The sequence below is a fragment of the Girardinichthys multiradiatus genome, chromosome 24, assembly GCF_021462225.1.
Source record: "Girardinichthys multiradiatus isolate DD_20200921_A chromosome 24, DD_fGirMul_XY1, whole genome shotgun sequence".
In the NCBI taxonomy this organism is placed as follows: Eukaryota; Metazoa; Chordata; class Actinopteri; order Cyprinodontiformes; family Goodeidae; genus Girardinichthys; species Girardinichthys multiradiatus.
The window spans coordinates 3230440-3251559 of NC_061816.1; the positions used below are offsets into that span (position 1 = coordinate 3230440).

A 21120-nucleotide genomic window follows, 5' to 3' on the forward strand; every position below is an offset into this window, starting at 1 on the left:
AATCCACTCTGTGTCTGAGGCAAAACTGGATATTTGATGTGCACAGACAGGTGGAGGCCGGCACTGTGAGCTGGGTGAGCTTCTGATGGAGGATGTCTGGGTTGATGGAGTTTAACTTTATGTTCTCTTTCCCTAGAAGCTACACCTGGCCTGGCTCTGTGTTTAGGTGTGAAACCTTCCACTTGGCTCCGTCTTTCAGTGTTTATCCCTGTCTCTCTCCTAGACACTGGCTGAGCTTCTACTGTGACTAACTGTACAGGTCCTTCTCAAAATATTAGCATATTGTGATAAAGTTCATTATTTTCCATAATGTCATGATGAAAATTTAACATTCATATATTTTAGATTCATTGCACACTAACTGAAATATTTCAGGTCTTTTATTGTCTTAATACAGATGATTTTGGCATACAGCTCATGAAAACCCAAAATTCCTATCTCACAAAATTAGCATATCATTAAAAGGGTCTCTAAACGAGCTATGAACCTAATCATCTGAATCAACGAGTTAACTCTAAACACCTGCAAAAGATTCCTGAGGCCTTTAAAACTCCCAGCCTGGTTCATCACTCAAAACCCCAATCATGGGTAAGACTGCCGACCTGACTGCTGTCCAGAAGGCCACTATTGACACCCTCAAGCAAGAGGGTAAGACACAGAAAGAAATTTCTGAACGAATAGGCTGTTCCCAGAGTGCTGTATCAAGGCACCTCAGTGGGAAGTCTGTGGGAAGGAAAAAGTGTGGCAGAAAACGCTGCACAACGAGAAGAGGTGACCGGACCCTGAGGAAGATTGTGGAGAAGGGCCGATTCCAGACCTTGGTGTACCTGCGGAAGCAGTGGACTGAGTCTGGAGTAGAAACATCCAGAGCCACCGTGCACAGGCGTGTACAGGAAATGGGCTACAGGTGCCGCATTCCCCAGGTCAAGCCACTTTTGAACCAGAAACAGCGGCAGAAGCGCCTGACCTGGGCTACAGAGAAGCAGCACTGGACTGTTGCTCAGTGGTCCAAAGTACTTTTTTCGGATGAAAGCAAATTCTGCATGTCATTCGGAAATCAAGGTGGCAGAGTCTGGAGGAAGACTGGGGAGAAGGAAATGCCAAAATGCCAGAAGTCCAGTGTCAAGTACCCACAGTCAGTGATGGTCTGGGGTGCCGTGTCAGCTGCTGGTGTTGGTCCACTGTGTTTTATCAAGGGCAGGGTCAATGCAGCTAGCTATCAGGAGATTTTGGAGCACTTCATGCTTCCATCTGCTGAAAAGCTTTATGGAGATGAAGATTTCATTTTTCAGCACGACCTGGCACCTGCTCACAGTGCCAAAACCACTGGTAAATGGTTTACTGACCATGGTATCACTGTGCTCAATTGGCCTGCCAACTCTCCTGACCTGAACCCCATAGAGAATCTGTGGGATATTGTGAAGAGAATGTTGAGAGACTCAAGACCCAACACTCTGGATGAGCTAAAGGCCGCTATCGAAGCATCCTGGGCCTCCATAAGACCTCAGCAATGCCACAGGCTGATTGCCTCCATGCCACGCCGCATTGAAGCAGTCATTTCTGCAAAAGGATTCCCGACCAAGTATTGAGTGCATAACTGTACATGATTATTTGAAGGTTGACGTTTTTTGTATTAAAAACACTTTTCTTTTATTGGTCGGATGAAATATGCTAATTTTGTGAGATAGGAATTTTGGGTTTTCATGAGCTGTATGTCAAAATCATCCGTATTAAGACAATAAAAGACCTGAAATATTTCAGTTAGTGTGCAATGAATCTAAAATATATGAATGTTAAATTTTCATCATGACATTATGGAAAATAATGAACTTTATCACAATATGCTAATATTTTGAGAAGGACCTGTATGTGTTCTCTCGAATCCTCTAGACTTGAAAATGGCCTCAGAGTTTATCTGCTTATCTGTTAGTTGTTCTCTTCTAGATGAAGCCACTAAGGGAGCTAATAATGCCTTTAACATTTTACTTTTCTTTCACATAGAAAGTTCTCCTGGATCAGGGCTTCTGTGTTCCTTTTGTGTCTCTTTTCTGTTCTCTCAAACCCCCAGTCGGTCTAGGCAGATGGCCAGGAGGAGTGAATGGTGCAACTCACTGACTGGATCCAATCTGCTGGGTTTCCTTAGAAATTATTTAACCAATTTGAAGAATAAACTGCATCTGACTGCACTGTTTGATAACTAGGATCAATTGGAATGAATGTCCTTGACTTGGAATCTGTATGATTCAACTGAACTGACCTTGAGACAACATGTGTTGTGAAAACAGTGTAGTATTGTTTCATCTATTTCGCAACCATCATCTCTTTATGTTTGGTCTACATAATAAAATAATAATACTATGAAGTTTGTGAACAGAACAACAGTTCAAGGCACATTCAAGCTCTTTCAAGGCCCTGTAGAGTTCATCTACCTTGACCAGAACCCAAACACCAGCACTACTTAGAAGATGGAAGAAATAGACATCTACAGATTATCTTCAGATTGCAGAGAGACAGTTGCACCACCTACCAGGAGATGGCGGTAATGTAATACCAAACATGAAAGGATGAGTGTTTTTACAATCCAGACTGTTAATGTGGCTGTTTTTAATTAATTCAGTCAGAATTCATTAATTTATACATTTATCAATTTTAGGTGACTAGATAAATGACTGTGTCATAATACAACATTGTTATTTTAACATATCTGCTTTAACTTTATTCATTTATTGATCAACTATATTTTACTTATCATATAAGTAGCATTAAACATCTTCCTCAAATATTAAAACTGAAACAACATGAGATGTTTGTCCAAAACTCCTGCAGCTGTAATCATTCCCAACAAACAGATCTTTGTGCTTCCAGCGGCTCCCATACCGCTCCTCTACCGTAATACACCATGGATGGACGCATCTGATTTCTACCGTCAGCGATCGTCGGCTCACTTCACCGCAGTTAGATGATCCTCTGTCGTTTCAAACTCTAATATTTCTGAGCTGGGCTCCAGAAGCTCCTGCTGATGTTTCACTATCCTAACAACGAGTTCTAATTCAGAGGAATAATCCACCAGCAGACTGAAAACGGCTCCTAAACTTTAACTACCATCCACACAGTTGGCATGAAGAAGGAAACATCCAAACCTAATCTGGGCTGGAAAACATCATCCATCATCTGGTGTCTCTTCCTCTGCTGCGTCCTGCCGCTGTTTGAGCTCCTGCTTCCCTCCAGTTTCTTTGACCAGATGTTCCTCAAGCTGCTGGACTTCTTTCCAGAGTTCATCAACTGCTGCTGCTGCAGCTCTCTTACAGCTTTATCAACACTCCCGCTTCTGGGCTGCTGACGAACAGGGAACAAAGGATGAAGAACCCGGAAGAGATCCACGTGTTTGGGAAGAGGGGGCGGGGCTAGCGGAACCGGAAATCCTTCTTCTTGTAGGATTTTATGTAGGTTGGCAAATACCTGTAGATGTGCATTACCGCCACCAACTGGTATGGAGTGGAACGACGAACACAAACGAGTCGTTTTAAAATAGTTTAGCAAAGCTTCAGAACTATCAGATATTGAATTTGTCTGTAATAATTCGAATCTTATTGATTCTAAATCAGCTGAACTCTTTCAATACTATATTTCTGACAATAAAACAAAATATGTTAAACAGTTTAATCTTTTCTACAATAATCACATTTACCTATAATATGTTTTCCTACTATGAATAAGGTACTATTTAATCATGTGTGCGCAAATCTGAGACGTACTATTTCTGCCCTCCTGTACTCCTCATTTCTCCCATTTTCCAGGGTGTGTGGGTGTGTGGGTCTGCAGAGATTCCTTTCTCTTGACCCTACACCTGTATAATACCTGAATGGAGGGAAGGCCAGCCCTGATGATTATTTCTGCAGACCTGATTGTTCGTTGCAGTCCTGACCTGTCCTGTTTGGTGGATCAACAACACTGAGATGGACAAAGACAGGACAGACCGAATATTGTTAGTGCAGAAAATGACCAGCTGCTCCTCTGGAAGGTTGGACTTCTTGTGTTGCCTTAGGAAGTACAGTCTCTGCTGGGCCTTCTTCTGAACATTGTCTATGTGTGAGGACCATCTCAGGTTTGCAAACTTCAGGAGTTTCACAGATGGGTGCAATAAAGCAAAGTATAATATGTATAGAAATGACCAGCAGACTCCAGCTAGTGATTGGCAGCATAACATTATGCAGAAACTAAAGTAAGACATTAGCAACAGCAACTACAGTAACACTGAGGGAAAAATGTGTATTCTTTCATTTTTAAGAAGATCAATTTGAAGTTAAAATGACAATGATCAGTTTTCACTGCTGCATATAATTATAACTTTCTTTACTTACATTGATTTGTGTTTGGACTGTTTTGATCCTGTGAAGCTTCCTGAGTTATCTGAAATATTAGCTTCATCTAAACCTTCAACTTGTTTGTTAGACCCAATCCCAACCAAATTATTTAAGGAAGTGTTCCTTCTGATTACCAGCCCCATTTTAGATATGATTAATCTATCTTTAGTAAATGGATATGTACCGCAGGCTTTTAAGTTAGCTGTAATTACACCTTTACTTAAGAAACCTTCGCTTGATCGAGATGACTTGAAAAATTACAGACCTATATCCAATCTTCCATTCTTATCTAAAATTCTTGAGAAAATAGTTGCTAATCAAATGTGTGAGCATTTATACAGCAATGACCTGTTTGAAGAGTTTCAGTCAGGTTTCAGAGCTCATCATAGCACTGAAACAGCTCTGCTGAAAGTCACTAATGATATTCTTCTGACCTCAGATAATGGACTTGTGTCTGTTCTGGTTCTGTTAGATCTCAGAGCTGCATTTGATACAGTCGATCACAAAATTCTCTTAGAAAGGCTGGAATATGCTGTAGGGATCAGGGGAACAGCGCTAGGCTGCTTTAAATCTTATCTGTCTGACAGATTCCAGTTTGTTCATGTAAATGATAAATCATCTTTAAACTCCAGGGTTAATTATGGAGTACCACAGGGCTCAGTACTTGGGCCAATTCTCTTTACTATAAAAAATTGGATGACTTTAAATTTTCTGCTTCTAAATTCAGACAAGACAGAAGTTGTTGTCTTTGGACCGGAGTCTTTAAAAAAGAAACTGCTTAGTCAATCACTTAACCTGGATGGCCTTAAATTGACCTCTGATAATAAAGTAAAAAACCTTGGTGTTATTTTTGACCAGGACATGTCATTTAAATCCCATATTAAACAGGTTTCTAGGATTTTCTCCTTTCACCTCCGGAACATTGCCAAAATTAGAAATATCCTATCCAGGAGTGACGCTGAAAAACTAGTCCATGCATTTGTTACTTGAAGGCTGGACTATTGTAATTTGTTACTATCAAGATGTCCACAAAATGCAGTTAAAAGCCTTCAGCTGATTCAAAATGCTGCAGCAAGAGTTCTGATGAAAATTAAAAAGAGAGATCATATTTCTCCTATTTTAGCTTCCCTTCATTGGCTCCCTGTTAAATTCAGAATAGAATTTAAAATTTTCCTCCTCACATATAAAGCCCTTAATGATCTAGCTCCATCATACATCAGAGATCTGATTGTTCCATATGTTCCTAACAGAGCACTTCGTTCTCAGACTGCAGGTGTACTGGTGGTTCCTAGAGTCTCTAGAAGTAGAATGGGAGGCAGATCCTTTAGTTATCAGGCTCCTCTCCTATGGAATCAGCTCCCAGCTTTAGTCCGTGAGGCAGACACCCTGTCTACTTTTAAGGCTAGGCTTAAAACTTTCCTTTTTGATAAGCTTATAGTTAGAGTGGCTTAGTTTATCCTGAGCTATCTTCCTTATTTTTTGCCTCCGTCTTCCTCCCTCCCTGTTGGTTGGAGTAAGGGGGAGTCAGGTTTAGCCTAAACCGGCTCAGTTATGGTTGAGGTGCAAACACACCCTCCATTTCTGCTACCTGTATGACCCCTTCTCTTTTCCAATGGTTATAATCAATCTGACAGAGAGAGGTATCCCAATCATTGTAGTTTTTAGTATAACAATGACCATCAGTGGGACCCTTTGTGGGGTGCCTTGAGACGACATTGTTGTAAATAAGCGCCGCTTAACTAAATAATCTGAACTAAAACTATCTGTGTAGTTATGCTGCTATAAGCTTAGGCTGCTGGAAGACATAACGACCACTTTCACCCTCTTCGCTACATTCTCACACTACTCTCCAATTTTGCATTGTTTGCTGTTATTTCAGCTTTCAACCTTGTTCTCTCTATTCTCTTTCTAGAAGCTACACCTGGCCTGACTCTGTGTCTGCCTGTGACACCTTTCTGGAGAGGGAAATCGTCCGAGCTTCTGCTGGCAACAACTTAATGCTCACCCTCTACCAATGATCCACAAAGCCCTGTCTTTTAGTGTTTAACCCTTTCTCTCTCCTAGATATTGCGATTGACTCAGCTTTTACTGTAACTAATTATATGTGCTCTCTTTCAGACTCTAACCTTGAAAACTGGCTCAGAGTTTATCTGTTCTTTCTTTCTAGGTGAAACGTCTAAAGGAGCTGCATCCATTAACATTTACTTTTCCTTCCCATAGAAAGTACTCCTGGATCAGTGCTTCTGTGTTCTTTTTGTGTCTCTGTTCTGTTCTCTCAAACCCCCAGTCGGTCGTGGCAGATGGCCGCTCACACTGAGCCTGGTTCTGCTGGAGGTTTCTTCCTGTTAAAAGGGAGTTTTTCCTCTCCACTGTCGCTACATGCATGCTCAGTATGAGGGATTGCTGCAAAGTCAACGCCAGTGACTGTCCACTGTCTCTACATGCTCATCCGGGAGGAGGGAATGCTGGAAGTCACTGACTGGATGCAATCTGCTGGGTTTCCTTAGATAGAAAAACTTTTTATCCAATTTGAATAAAAAGCTAACTCCGACTGCACTGTTCAATTGTTAGGATTAATTGGAATGTATGTACCTGACTGTTGTGAAGTGCCTTGAGACAACATGTGTTGTGAATTGGCGCTATATAAATAAAACTGAATTGAATTGGGTGACATGTAATACTGACACAAACTGATAGGTGTAAATCTGATAGATTGTGAGCCTCATATGTCAACAAATGATCATTAACTCTCTGAATTACGGGAACAAGACGGACCGACCCGCAGGGATAAGGACAACTCAATGCAGAGAGGGACTAAGGCTTCATCTCCAGTGAGGGGGTCTAAAGTCTGAACCACAGATTCCACTCCCCACCTTTTTAGAACTAATCATTGAAGTTTTATTACAAGTCATCCATTGTGTAAAACATGTTTGCACTGAACGATTGTTACTCATCCTCTGGGATGTTGTGTGCACCTTAGTGTGTTCAGTGAGTTGAACAGAAGGGAGAGCTTATGAGAGCAAATCTTTAATAAATTCCCAACAGAGAAATGTTTTTTTGATCTGTTCTTGTGTAAACTAACATCCAGAGACTTTTAAACCCAACAAACACTTTCTGTCATAAATAAACATTATTATAAGTCTCCCAGTCTGTCCAATACATGCGATTTACTAAATGTATCCAAGGTTTTAAGATTCTAGAGCAGCTTTTAAAAAGATTTCAAACTTTTCAAGCTTTAGTCTGAAATTTGCAAACACTGTCTAGACAAAATGGAAATGACCTCCCTGCAGGTTACTCATTAAACTGTACAGATGTTGCTAACAGCTGCAGCTGAGACCTAAACCTCCATATTTGAATTCAAACAAGTTCAGTCCAAAATATCAGCGGGTTTTGTTTGGCACGTAAAGAACAGTGGCAAAGAACATTAACTCCATGTAGTTTTGTCAGCTTGCAGATGTTTTACAGGAACATAAATATTATAGAATACATGATGAGCTAAAGGTGAGTGAAAGATAAAAATGTAATGCTGACATCATCAATGAGGTGTCATTGGGAGCAAGAAAAATCAGAGAAGAAACAGAAACAATGTGTGGAAGTTGACCATCTCATCCTTTACAATTATGAATTTAAAGAAACAGAACAGTTGAGCAGATGGTCCCAAGGGTGCAGTGGAGCCACCTACAGGCCAGGGAGGAAATGGAAGGGCTGATGACTTAGAATGCACATAGTAATTAGGTTAGATATGACAAACTACATCAAACACATATTTAAAATTCTATTTCAAAATGATGAAATCCATCTTGAGGTTTAATCTCCATTTAAACTAAGAAAGTGGAGCACATCACCCCAGTTCTAAAGTCCTTGCACTGGCTCCCTTTATCTCTATGAATAGAGTTTAAAATACTTTTGTTAGTTTATAACTCACTGAATGGCTTAGCGCCAACATACATTAAAGATCTATTGCTGTTGTATCAACCTTCCAGACCACTCAGGTCTTCTGGTTCAAGCCTACTCAACATCCCCATAACCAGAACCAAACAAGCAGCATTCAGTTCTTATGCCCCACTAATCTAGAACAAACTTCCAGAAACCTGCACAGATGCTGAATCCCTGAGTTCTTTTAAATCAAGGTTAAAAACCAATTTGAGTTGCATTTGATTGTTCCATTTAAACTGTTAACTGAAACATAATTAATTTCAGCCTGTAGTCCAACTGTTCTTTACTTTATCATGCAACTGCAATGTACTTTTTTTAATCATGTAAAGAATTTTAAATGTTCTTGTTGCTGAAATGTGCTGAATAAATAAACTTGCCTTGCCTAAACAGGAAATGGACTTAATGATTTTATAAGTTGGTTCTTTAGGAAGGGACAATATCTACTGTTTGCTGTACATGTCATGCTCTGCCTTTTTGGAGTTGTGTTTTATTTTTGCTCTCTTTAGATCTGTGTTCTCTGGGTTTTGTCATTTAGTATTGTTTTCTCATGTGTTTGTTTTCTCCATCAGCAGTCTAGCTTCGTTTGTTGTAATCAGTCACCTTCCCTCAGGTTTCCTCTGCAACCCAGTTCCACACCTGTTATCATTTTCATCTGATTACCTGTCAGCCTTTTTCATTGGTTCACACTCCTCTTCCCTCAGTATAAATGTTTGGTTATTTTCATTGTTCTCCTGTTACTCCTGGTTATTTCCTGTTCTATGTCTCAGCTTAAGATTGGCTCTGGACTCATGAGTAAGTTTATTTTTCTTGTCATTAAAAGAGATATTCAGAGAAACTTGCCATGCTGCTCCCAAGCGTCTCTCTGCACTCTGGTTCCGTTCAACAACACGTTATGACAGTACGTATGTTCAACGTTTAAGATTACTGCAAGACAACAAGTAAAAAAAGACTTAATCTGACCTAAGAATTTATAGTTTGCAGTGTGGACTCCCCTGTGTGGAACCACTAGCTTGACTCCTGAATCCTGCAGATTATTGTTACTCAGGTCCAGCTCTCTCACTTGACATGATGGTGATATGAGAACTGAAGACAGGGGTTTAAAATAGTCTCCTCAGAGGTTACAGATACTCAGTCAGAAAATATTAGAAGAAGAACAAGTGAAAAACATTCTTTCCAAATGTGATAACCTGAGGGTGACTTGAAACAAATGTCTGGGCATCCACTGCAGCTGAAGGATAGTTTGCTAGCAATGAGCAGGAGACCAGAATGACTGACCTGAGGATTTCCAGTCCACAGGGTGATCTGGTAAGCCCAAAGGACAGAAGCTTCACTCCAGAATCCTGGAGGATGTTGTCACTCAGGTCTAGCTCTCTCACTTGACATGATGGCGAGCTGAGAACTGAACAGAAACCTTCACAGCTTCTCCCTGAGAGCTTACAGCATCCTAGTCTGAGGAGAGAAAGGTGAGACAACTGCAGTAAATGATTAAATAAATTTGTCTGAATGGAATATACTTGAAGTCTCCAAGGTCCTCAGTGTGAGCCGTGTAAAAACTGTTAACGTGACCCTTCTTCAAGCATCAGAGGCTGCAGTCAAGCTAGACGGACCAGCCAGCACTCACTGTGTTTTATGGGGCTGGAGTACTAAGCATTAGGGCATTTACGTTCACAACTACTTCTACAGCTGCTACTTTGAAAGGTTCATCCACATGTGATATGGAGATTCAAAATTAAAGCCCCAAAAACATGGAAACCTCTCAAATTTATAATGACCTAAAAATCTGTTATCTCAGGCTCGTTATTTCCAGATTAGGAGGACACCATGTATTGATGTCAGTGTAAAAGTTTAATCCTAATGTGATATGGAATTTCAAAATAAAAGTCCCTCATATTTGCAAGCCTTGTCTATATGATCACCATATTAATTATTATTTGAATATAAAAGTAACTCATCTCCAGATGTCACTGAAAGTGTTTCTGCCACATATAATGTGAAATTTAAGAATTACAGTATCACAAACATATGAAGCCTTCCTACATACTGTTTAATCAACATATTATTCATTATTTTAATTTGCGGATTTCTGTTTAGATTAAGAATAAGCCATTTACACACGTAACTAGAAAACTGTCATGGTTTGATCATGTCATGTCAAATTGTTACTTTTTATTAGACAAAGTTCGAAACTTGCAGAGACTAAAATCAGCAAATAAAGTTGTAATTTTTTTGTCAGTGGGCGTGGCTAATTTGATATCATGAATCAACCATGCTAATATGTTGAGCAGTCCTCACTGATGAATCACACAAAATTTGGTGTAGATCCAATGATGTATGAGGTAGATAAATCAGTTGAAGTTTCCTAGGGCACGCCGTTGATCCAAATTCCAATTTAATCCAGTAGAGTTGTTTGAGGGTTGACAAAGATCAACCTTATTTAGTCTGGAATAAATTGGACCATGCAATTGTAATTTAGAGCCAAAGTTAAGGCCATGGCGTGATGTCAGACTTTGCCACGCCTCCACGGACACACCCTCCAGCCAAACCTCTTAGTATTGGAGACCAACTTAGACCATCTTGACATGGGGACAGTTTCATGTCGTTTAGGTGATGTAGTCAATTATGAACCTTTCAAAGTAAAACACTACACTTCCTGCTCTCAGTGGGCGGGGCTTCGATGATGTCAGGATATGACCATTGAATATTATTTGGGGGGGCAGGCCCTGACTGGATGCTGGAGAGTTACGATGGCCAAAAAAAGTGCTGGTCGGACCGGTGGAGGTCTGCAGATTCAGGAGATATCAGAGAGAAATGATGTGTCAGGAAGTGAACTTGGAGAAGTGGATGTGGGTTGTGATGGTGGGGACAATGAAGGGGTCTGGGAAACTCAAAAAATTAAGCATAAACATAAAAAATCAAGACAGCAAATAGAATCTTCTATCTTGGAAGCTGAAGGAGAGGCAGATGTGATGACAGAGTTTAAAGTAGTTTTAAAATTTGTCAAAGAGGGTTTGTCGTTCAGTAAGTGGAACCCAAATAAACTTACTAAAGAAATCAACTCACTTGTTGGAAAAGTGAAATATGTTAAAGTGATAAGAGATGGATCTTTATTGATCATTTGCAATGATGTTAAACAAAAAGAAAAGGCACTGAATCTAAACAAAGTTCTGGGTGAGACTGTGAAGGGGAAAATATTAGATAGCAGAAAGTATGTGAGTGGTGTTACTTCAGGTATTTCACCTGATGTGCCCATTGATGATATTAAATCGAACCTATCAGGAGGGAAAGTAGTTGAAATCAGGTGTTTAAAAAGAAACAGAAATGGAGAATAGATTGATAGTTTTTATATCATGCTGAAGTTTGAAGAGAGAACCCTACCTGACAAAGTATTTGTGGGTTATGAGTTATGATGTCGACCATTTAGTCCTCCGCCATTTGCAGTTTGTAAGGGGAAGCAGAAGTGTGGGAGATGTGCTGGGATCATGAGTATGGTAAATGTGAACAGGGAGCTCCCTTGAAATGCAGTAATTGTAGAGGTGAACATAGTTCAGGTTTCAGGGACTGTGCAGCTTGTAAAAGAGCCGTGGAAGTGCAGAAAATTAAAATTACTAATGGGATCACTGATGCAGAAGCAGCTAAAAAAGTACCAGTTCAACCAACGATGCAACAAAAGAAAGTGACAGTTGTAGAAACAGGAAATTCTGTTTGTCAGGGATGTAATAAGATCAAAGATGACACTCTACTCATGAGAAAACGGGACTTTTTTGTTTATAGTTGAGGTTATAAATTGCACTGCCCAAACAGAAAGGAAAATGGAATAAATCCAAATAATTGTAAAAGCAGCTCAAAAATATCTTGATATTAAGAACGCTAGTTGGGAATCAATTAAAATTAAACTTAACGAGACTCAATCTCTTCAACCTCAAACATGTGGTGGACTTCCTTCTTCCTCGTGTTAGTTATATTCCAGTGGAATGCAAGAAGTCTCATTAGTAATGGTCAAGAATTTAAGAAATACATTTCAGATTTGATAGTCAAGCCTCACCTTATTTGTATTCAAGAAACTTGGTTTAAGCCCCAATTGGATTTTATAATTCAAGCATATATAACAATTAGGAATGATCGAAAGGAAAGACTAGGTGGGGGAGTGGCAGTTATTGTACCAGAAGGTCTAAGATATAATAGGGCAGAATCATGAATCAATAGTAACTAAAATCTGGATAGGAAATCATCAAATTTCAATAATTAACTTTTATAATTATAGTAAGAAGTTGACCATTCAGGATCTTAATGAAGTAAATACGCATACTATGCATGCATGTAGCGACAGTGGAGAGGAAAAACTCCCTTTTAACAGGAAGAAACCTCCAGCAGAACCAGGCTCAGTGTGAGCAGCCATCTGCCACGACCGACTGGGGGTTTGAGAGAACAGAGCAGAGACACAAAAAGAACACAGAAGCACTGATCAAGGAGTACTTTCTATGGGAAGGAAAAGTAAATGTTAGTGGATGTAGCTCCTTTAGTCGTTTTATCTAGAAAGAAAGCACAGATCAACTTTGAGCCAGTTTTCAAGGATAGAGTCTGAAAGAGAGCCCGTAGAGTTAGTCACAGTGGAAGATCAGGCAATTGCTATATCTAGGAGAGAGAAAGGGTTAAACACTGAAAGACAGGGCCAAGTGTATCATCTGTAGAAGGTGAGCATTAAGTTGTTGCCAGCAGAAGCTTGGACAATGTCCCTCTCCAGAAAGGTGTCACAGGTAAACACAGAGTCAGGTGTAGTCAGGCCAGGTGTAGCTACTAGTTTCAGTTCAGTTTATTTATTTATATAGCGCTTATTTATAACAATGTCATCTCAAGGCACACCCACAAAGGGTCCGGAATGGCGCGGGGCCGTCGGGGAGGCCAGATCAAACCACCAAGTGCCAGAGCCCGGCCACTCCAGAGCGGGCCACGTATAGGGGAACTAAGTAAAATAATAAACTGATAAAGTTTATCTATCTGATGGCCATTGTTATACTAAAAACCACAACGTTAGGGATACCTCTCTCTGTCAGATTGATTATAACCATTGGAAAAGACAAGGGGTCATACAGGTAGCAGATATGGAGGATGTTTGCACCTCAACCATAACTGAGTCAGTTTAGGCTAAACCTGACTCCCTGTTACTCCATCCAACAGGGAGGGAGGAAGGGAGAGGTAAAAATAAGGAAGATAGCTCAGGATAACCTAAGCCACTCTAACTATAAGCTTTATCAAAAAGGAAAGGTTTAAGCCTAGCCTTAAAAGTAGACAGGGCGTCCGCCTCACGGACCAAAATCAGGAGCTGGTTCCACAAGAGAGGAGCTCGAAAACTAAAGGATCTGCCTCCCATTCTACTTCTAGAGACTCTAGGAACCACCAGTAAACCTGCAGTCTGAGAACGAAGTGCTCTGTTAGGAACATATGGACCAATCAGATCTCTGATGTATGATGGAGCTAAATCATTAAGGGCTTTATATGTGAGGAGGAAACTTTTAAATTCTATTCTGGATTTAACAGGGAGCCAATGAAGGAAGATAAAATAGGAGAAATATGATCTCTCTTTTTAATTTTCATCTGAACTCTTGCTGCAGCATTTTGAATCAGCTGAAGGTTTTTAACTGCATTTTGTGGACATCCTGATAGTAAAGAGTTACAATAGTCCAGCCTTGAAGTAACAAATGCATGGACTAGTTTTTCAGCGTCACTCCTGGATAGGATATTTCTAATTTTGGCAATGTCCCGGAGGTCAGTCAGTCATTTTCTACCGCTTATTCCATAGTGGGTCACGGGGAGCTGGTGCCTATCTCCAGCAGTCTACGGGCGAGAGGCAGGGTACACCCTGGACAGGTCACCAGTCCATTGCAGGGCAACACACATACAACCATACACACACTCATTCATACACCTAAGGGCAATTTTAGAGTTACCAATTAACCTAACAGGCATGTTTTTGGACTGTGGGAGGAAGCTGGAGTACCCGGTGAGAACCCACGCATGCACGGGGAGAACATGCAAACTCCATGCAGAAAGACCCCAGGCTGGGAATTGAACCCAGGACCTTCTTGCTGCAAGGCAACAGTGCTACCAACTGTGCCACCGTGCAGCCCTGTTCTGGAGGTGAAAGGAGGAAATCCTAGAAACCTGTTTAATATGGGATTTAAATGACATGTCCTGGTCAAAAATAACACCAAGGTTTTTTACTTTATTATCAGAGGTCAATTTAATGCCATCCAGGTTAAGTGATTGACTAAGCAGTTTCTTTTTCAAAGACTCTGGTCCAAAGACGACAACTTCTGTCTTGTCTGAATTTAGAAGCAAAGATTTAAAGTCATCCACGTTTTTATGTCTTCAAGACATGCTTGTAGTCTATCTAACTGGTTGGGTTCATCAAGATTTATAGATAAGTAAAGCTGAGTATCATCAGTGTAACAGTGAAAATTTATTCTATGCTGCCTGATAATTTTACCAATTGGAAGCATATATATATAGTAAAGAGAATTGGCCCAAGTACTGAACCCTGTGGTACTCCACAATTAACCCTGGAGTTTAAAGATGATTTATCATTTACATGAACAAACTGGAATCTGTCAGACAAATAAGATTTAAACCAGCCTAGCGCTGTTCCCCTGATCCCTACAGAATATTCCAGCCTTTCTAAGAGAATATTGTGATCGACTGTATCAAATGCAACACTGAGATCTAACTAGACAAGTACAGACACAAGTCCATTATCTGAGGCCATAAGAATATCGTTAGTGACTTTCAGCAGAGCTGTTTCAATGCTATGATGAGCTCTGAAACCTGACTGAAACTCTTCAAACAGGTCATTGCTGTATAAATGCTCACACATTTGATTAGCAACTATTTTCTCAATAATTTTAGATAAGAATGGAAGATTGGATGTAGAGCTGTAATTTTTCAAGACATCTCGATCACGCAAGGGTTTCTTAAGTAAAGGTTTAATTACAGCTACCTTAAAAGTCAGTGGTTCATATCCATTTACTAAAGATAGATTAATCATATCTAAAATGGGGCTGGTAATCAGAGGGAACACTTCCTTAAATAATTTGGTTGGGATTGGGTCTAACAAACAAGTTGAAGATTTAGATGAAGCTAATATTTCTGATGACTCAGGAAACTCCACAGGATCAAAACAGTCCAAACACAGATCAGGTTCTACAGCTATTTCCAATGTTGTCTCATTTGCTGAGGATAAAGTAATCATCTTTGGGAGTATGTCAAAGTTTAGATTTTTTATAGAATCAATTTTAGTTAAGAAGAATCCCATAAAGTCATGACTACTGAGAGCTAAGGGAATGGATGGCTCAACAGAGCTATGACTCTGTGTAAGTTTAGCAACTGTACTAAAGAGAAACCTAGGATTATTTGTGTTCTCTTCTATTAATGATGAGAAATAAGCTGTTCTAGCTTGGCGAAGTGTCTTTTTATACAACAGTAGGCTATTTTTCTAGATTAAGTAGGAATCCTCTAGGTGTGTAGAGCGCCATTTTCTCTCCAATTTTCTAACATTGTGCTTTAAAGTACGCAGATCAAAGTTAAACCAGGGAACCTGCCTCCTATGAATAATTACCTTCTTTTTCAAGGGGGCTGCATTGTCGAATGCACCACGCAATGATGAAGTAACACTATGAACAAGAGAATCAATTTGTGAAGGGGAGAAACAAAATGATTGCCCTCCACTGTGTTTTTCTGTGATAATGAGGAAATTAAAAGTGGAACAGATTCTCTAAAGGTTGTTACAGTCTGATAATGATCTACTATAAACTTTCTAATGAAATTTTCTTTCAGGTGTGGAGTATTCGGTTAAATTAAACGGAATGGTTATTAAGAAATGGTCAGACAGGACAGGGTTATGAGAAAATGTTATGTCTTTACACTCAATGCCATATAAAGCAGCCATCAAAGCAAGGGGGTCTAAAAGTATAAAAGATGTTTAGTTATTTCACACCTTTTGTTTACTGCATAATTCCATATGCTTTCATTCACAGTGTTGATGCCTTCAGTTAGAATCCAAAATATAAACAGTTATGAAAATAAAGAGACACATTAAATAAGAAAGTCTACCTAAAACTTGCATTTAAAACAAGTTTAGCACCTTTCTGAGAAGACAAAACACTTACTTGAAGTCTCCAAGGTCCTCAGTGTGAGCCGTGTAAAAACTGTTAAAGTGACCCTTCTTCAAGTATCATATTTTAAAAACTTCACAACTAACATCTACAGCTGTGACTGTGAAAGGTTCATCCACATGAGATATGGAGGTTCAAAATTAAAGGCCCATAAACATGGAAACCTCTCAAATGTATAATGAAGGAAAAAACTCTTTTATCTCAGGCTAATTATGTCCAGATTAGGAGGACGCCATGTATAGATGTCAGTGTAAAAGTTTAATCCTCATGTAATATGGAATTTCAAAATAAAAGCCCCTCATATTTGTAAGTGTTGTCTATATGATCACCATATCAATTATCATTTGAATATAAAGTTAATCCCAGGATGGTTTCTTGCCAGATTACACAGTATATCATCTCCAGATGTCACTGTGTTTCTGCCACATGTAATGTGGAATTTGAAAATTACAGCGTCACAAACATATGAATCTTTCCTACATTCTGTTTAATCAACATTTTAGTCATAATTTTAATAGAAAATTGTGTTATATTTGGCTGATTTCTGTTTAGATTAAGAATAAACCATTTACAGATGTTACTGGAAAACTGTCATGAATGTCCAAATCAGGTGAGGCTGAAACTTTTACACTGACATCTGGAGATGGTGGTCTCTAAATCTGGGCTGAAAGCAGTCTGAGATACCAGACAGTTTCACCTTAAATGGTTTATCCATATGAGTTCACAGTCAGTATTCAGATCTCATTGTTCATTCCATGTGGATCTGGTTCTAAAATAAGCTCCTGATGTAAGGTCACTGTGAAATAAAACGGAGGGTAATAATTAAGACCCAGAGGGAGTACCATGAGACCTGATTTGGGGTTTTATGATGACATGCCTCCCCACAGACTTTGTCCTCTGCAACAAAAAGGACCCCCTATATGCAAATATAGGATCCAAACAGAGAGACAGACCCCACTCAGTCGTTCAGAGAACAAACCTGTTCTTCAACCGGTTCATCTGCAGAGCCCCTGCTAGGTCCATCCCCCTCCACACCAGACTCAACATCTCCTCATTCTATAACAAACTTCACACCCAGCCCCCTCTCCATGCTGCTGCATTCCTCAGAATCTGATCCAAAGAAATTCATGCATACATTTTATTTCATTAATAAACAGAGGCAGAAAATCCCAGACAGTGAAAATCACATCTGGACCAGCAGAGATTATTCCAGATGCTCACACATAGATGGTTTAAAAAGAAAAATATTAGTCTTCTGCTTTCACCTTTAATGGACCATAAGGTCCATTGACCATGACCATAAATCATTTATATTAAGCTTTCTACTGGTAAATACATTGAGCTGTTTTTACTTTGATAAGTTAACTGTTAAATCATGAATATGTTTAAGAAGAAAATGGGCATTTTTACAAGTATGATCATTTGTCCTATTTTAATCTCATCTGAGGAATAAACTGTGGTTCTGAGAGCTGTTTCTAGTGGTTCTGTGAGGTGTTTCTAGTGGTTCTGAGTTACTACATTAATATCTCCTGTCTGATTGATGCCTGGTTAATTTCTCCAGCTGATAAAATGTGTGTGAAATGTTTTTTTTCTTTATCTGATGAGAGACGTTACAGTTTGGAAACAGTTAAAGTATATAAGAGGTAAAGGTGTGGATGTTGCTAAACAAATATTCATAACTAATAAACAATGAGGAGTATTTGTTCAAATATGACACAGATTTAAATCAAACATTTCCTCCAGTAATGTAAAGATGCTGATATAACCCACACCTCTGCGACCCTCATTCTTCGTGTGACTCAGGAATCAAAACGGTTTGGAAGGATATATTTCCTGATTTATCCTGGATATGGTGGACAATGTTTGTTTTTCTGATATTTGAACATTTTATATCCCTAAATATGATCAGAAATGTTGAGAACTAATCACTAATCCATTATTATTTTCACAAATGCAACTTTTCTAGACTAAAATCTCCATTTATTGCAGTCTACAAGGATTCTGACCTAAATATAAATGATATCCAAACCTGTTGGAACAAGAAGGCAGGTAGAACTAGAAATATCTGTGTTTCCTTGGAAGTTTGTTCTAATGTTCAAATGTTTTTCATTCTTTGGGGCCTCCTGGCTCATTGCTCAGCATTTTAATTGTTACCTTGTCTCAACACATTTCATCCGTATTTTGAAATATTCACTTTGAAACATCGTGTTTGGAAACAACTGTAAAAACACACGTGCAACAGTAATACATAATAAGAACAATACGCTTATTTCCGGTTCCGCTGGCCCCGCCCCCCTCTTCCCAAACACGTGGATCTCTTTCGGGTTCTTCACCCTTTGTTCCCTGTTCGTCAGCAGCCCAGAAGCGGGAGTGTTGATAAAGCTGTAAGAGAGCTGCAGCAGCAGCAGTTGATGAACTCTGGAAAGAAGTCCAGCAGCTTGAGGAACATCTGGTCAAAGAAACTGGAGGGAAGCAGGAGCTCAAACAGCGGCAGGACGCAGCAGAGGAAGAGACACCAGATGATGGATGATGTTTTCCAGCCCAGATTAGGTTTGGATGTTTCCTTCTTCATGCCAACTGTGTGGATGGTAGTTAAAGTTTAGGAGCCGTTTTCAGTCTGCTGGTGGATTATTCCTCTGAATTAGAACTTGTTGTTAGGATAACTTTGGTAAAGTTAGAAAGATATTCACAGATTCGGCTTTTCCGGATCAATAACTCATCAGCGGAACATTACTTCTAGAAAACCAACACCTCTCTGCAACCACAGCAAGGCAGACAGTGAACTACAATCGTATTTTCCTCAAAACGAGCCTAACACCGCGCTGGGAGACTTGCATTGGCCTCTATGCAGAGATCGCTGCTCCTCAAATGCGCAGAGACCGTCTGCAAATTGCAACACCAGGAAAATAAGATGGAGAAATATTCAATAACGTCGCCAAGGAGAGGTGTATTGTCATTAAAATCATTGTATGTGTATGTGATGTCACGTTTTTCATACCACATTTCTTGGATTGGAAATTAATACTAAAAAAAAAGAAAAAACATTTGGAATTTCCCACACTATAGCCTAAATAGCCAAATACTCAGTAAAATCTGTATAATATGGTCAATAACTTCACTATAGCATGTTGTAGTGCCATCAAACTCATAGCACACATAGATCACCTCATCTTGAATCTTTTGAATAAACATAACATTGCCTTTATTGATGCAGACTTGCTTATACTGATAATAACTCTGTATTACAACCAAATAATATTAAACTTTTCCTTTACTGTTTGCAGTCTGTCACAACCTGAGATTGGACACCATTACATGAGCACACAAAAAAGTCTTACAGCTTGTTCATGCAATATGACATAAAATAAAATCACAATGAATAATAAAAATCCCAATATTAAAGAAGCTCTTACAGCTGCACACAAAATCCTTTTCACCTGAAAACCATTTTCTGTCTTGTTTCTTGCATTATGAGGAGATTGCAGTGGGAATTGCCTGCAGGCTCCACATCACTCCAACTTGCTCACTAACAAAAGAAGAATTTAACTGGAAAACATATTTTAGTTCTAGTATTTTCAATGAAACTATGATTTTATGTATAGTAGATTCATAATACATTAATAAATAAATTAACAATGTGTTATTTGTTATATTTTGAGGAGCAAACAAGCAGTAACGGGTACAATGCCTTGCGAAAGTATTCAGCCCCCTTGAACTGGTCAACCTTTTGCCACATTTCAGGCTTCAAACATAAAGATAAAACATTCACATTTTTTGTGAAGAATCAACAACTGGGACACAATTGTGAAGTGGAATGAAATTTATTGGTTGTGTCAAACTTGTTTAACAAATAAAAAACTGAAAAGTGGGGCATGCAATATTATTCGGCCCCTTTACTTTCAGTGCAGCAAACTCACTCCAGAAGTTTGGTTAGGATCTCTGAATGATCTGGAACTGTTCTGTAATCGTCTTGTTGCTGATGTAGAGAGAGCTCCTGCGGTGCATAATATCCTATCGTTTGCACGTCAAATATTCTGAACATAAAGCCACAAGCATGGAGTAACACATGTTTCCATCATTGAATAATAACGCTCATTGATATAAAGTGTTAATTGATAATTAAAACTGATCATAAAATAGAAAAGATCTCATGGGTTCTGATGGATTTCCTTTAGACATTGTCCACTAATGTCGCTTAATGCGTAATTCACACATACCAAGATTTGTTTAGGGAACAAGTTGCTGCCATCTAGTGGTTGATTTATGTTAAATTATGCCTCCTTTGTCTTATCCTCATACTAAATATCTAAATGTTGCTATATCTGCTGTTTCTGCTGTATTCAAATGAACAATCTCTACTTCACAAACCATCTGCTTCACAGCAAAACTCAGGCAATTATGTTTTATATAATAGTGATTTAATTCAGGGGTTAAATATGAGATTCTGCACATGACCTAAACTGTCAGTTCTTGAGGTTCAGTTTTCTCTAAACTGCTGATCAGATGTTTTTCTCTAATGTGAATCTTTACCAGCTTAGAAACATGAAGTTAAAGTTGTTCATAATGCATGTAATGTGTTTCAGTGCTGCCAGCAGATGTTAAAGAAGAGGCTCCTGAAGAACAGAGTCCTGATGTGGATCAGCAGGAGCCAGAGT

At 39.2% G+C, this 21120-nt stretch overlaps 2 protein-coding genes across 3 annotated transcripts in view; one reads left to right on the top strand and one right to left on the bottom strand.

Annotated features, from left to right (window-relative positions):
- LOC124861420 (zinc finger protein 260-like) overlaps positions 1–21120 on the top strand; it is a 680754-nt gene that overhangs the window by 513650 nt on the left and 145984 nt on the right. The window lies entirely within an intron of this gene.
- The window catches only part of LOC124861150 (zinc finger protein 665-like), a 41101-nt gene that overhangs the window by 15542 nt on the left and 4439 nt on the right, over positions 1–21120 (bottom strand). The window contains exon 2 of the mRNA XM_047354672.1: positions 3141–3485. Within this exon, the coding sequence (XP_047210628.1) occupies positions 3141–3485 (345 nt within the window). The remainder of the gene's footprint in view (positions 1–3140; positions 3486–21120) is intronic.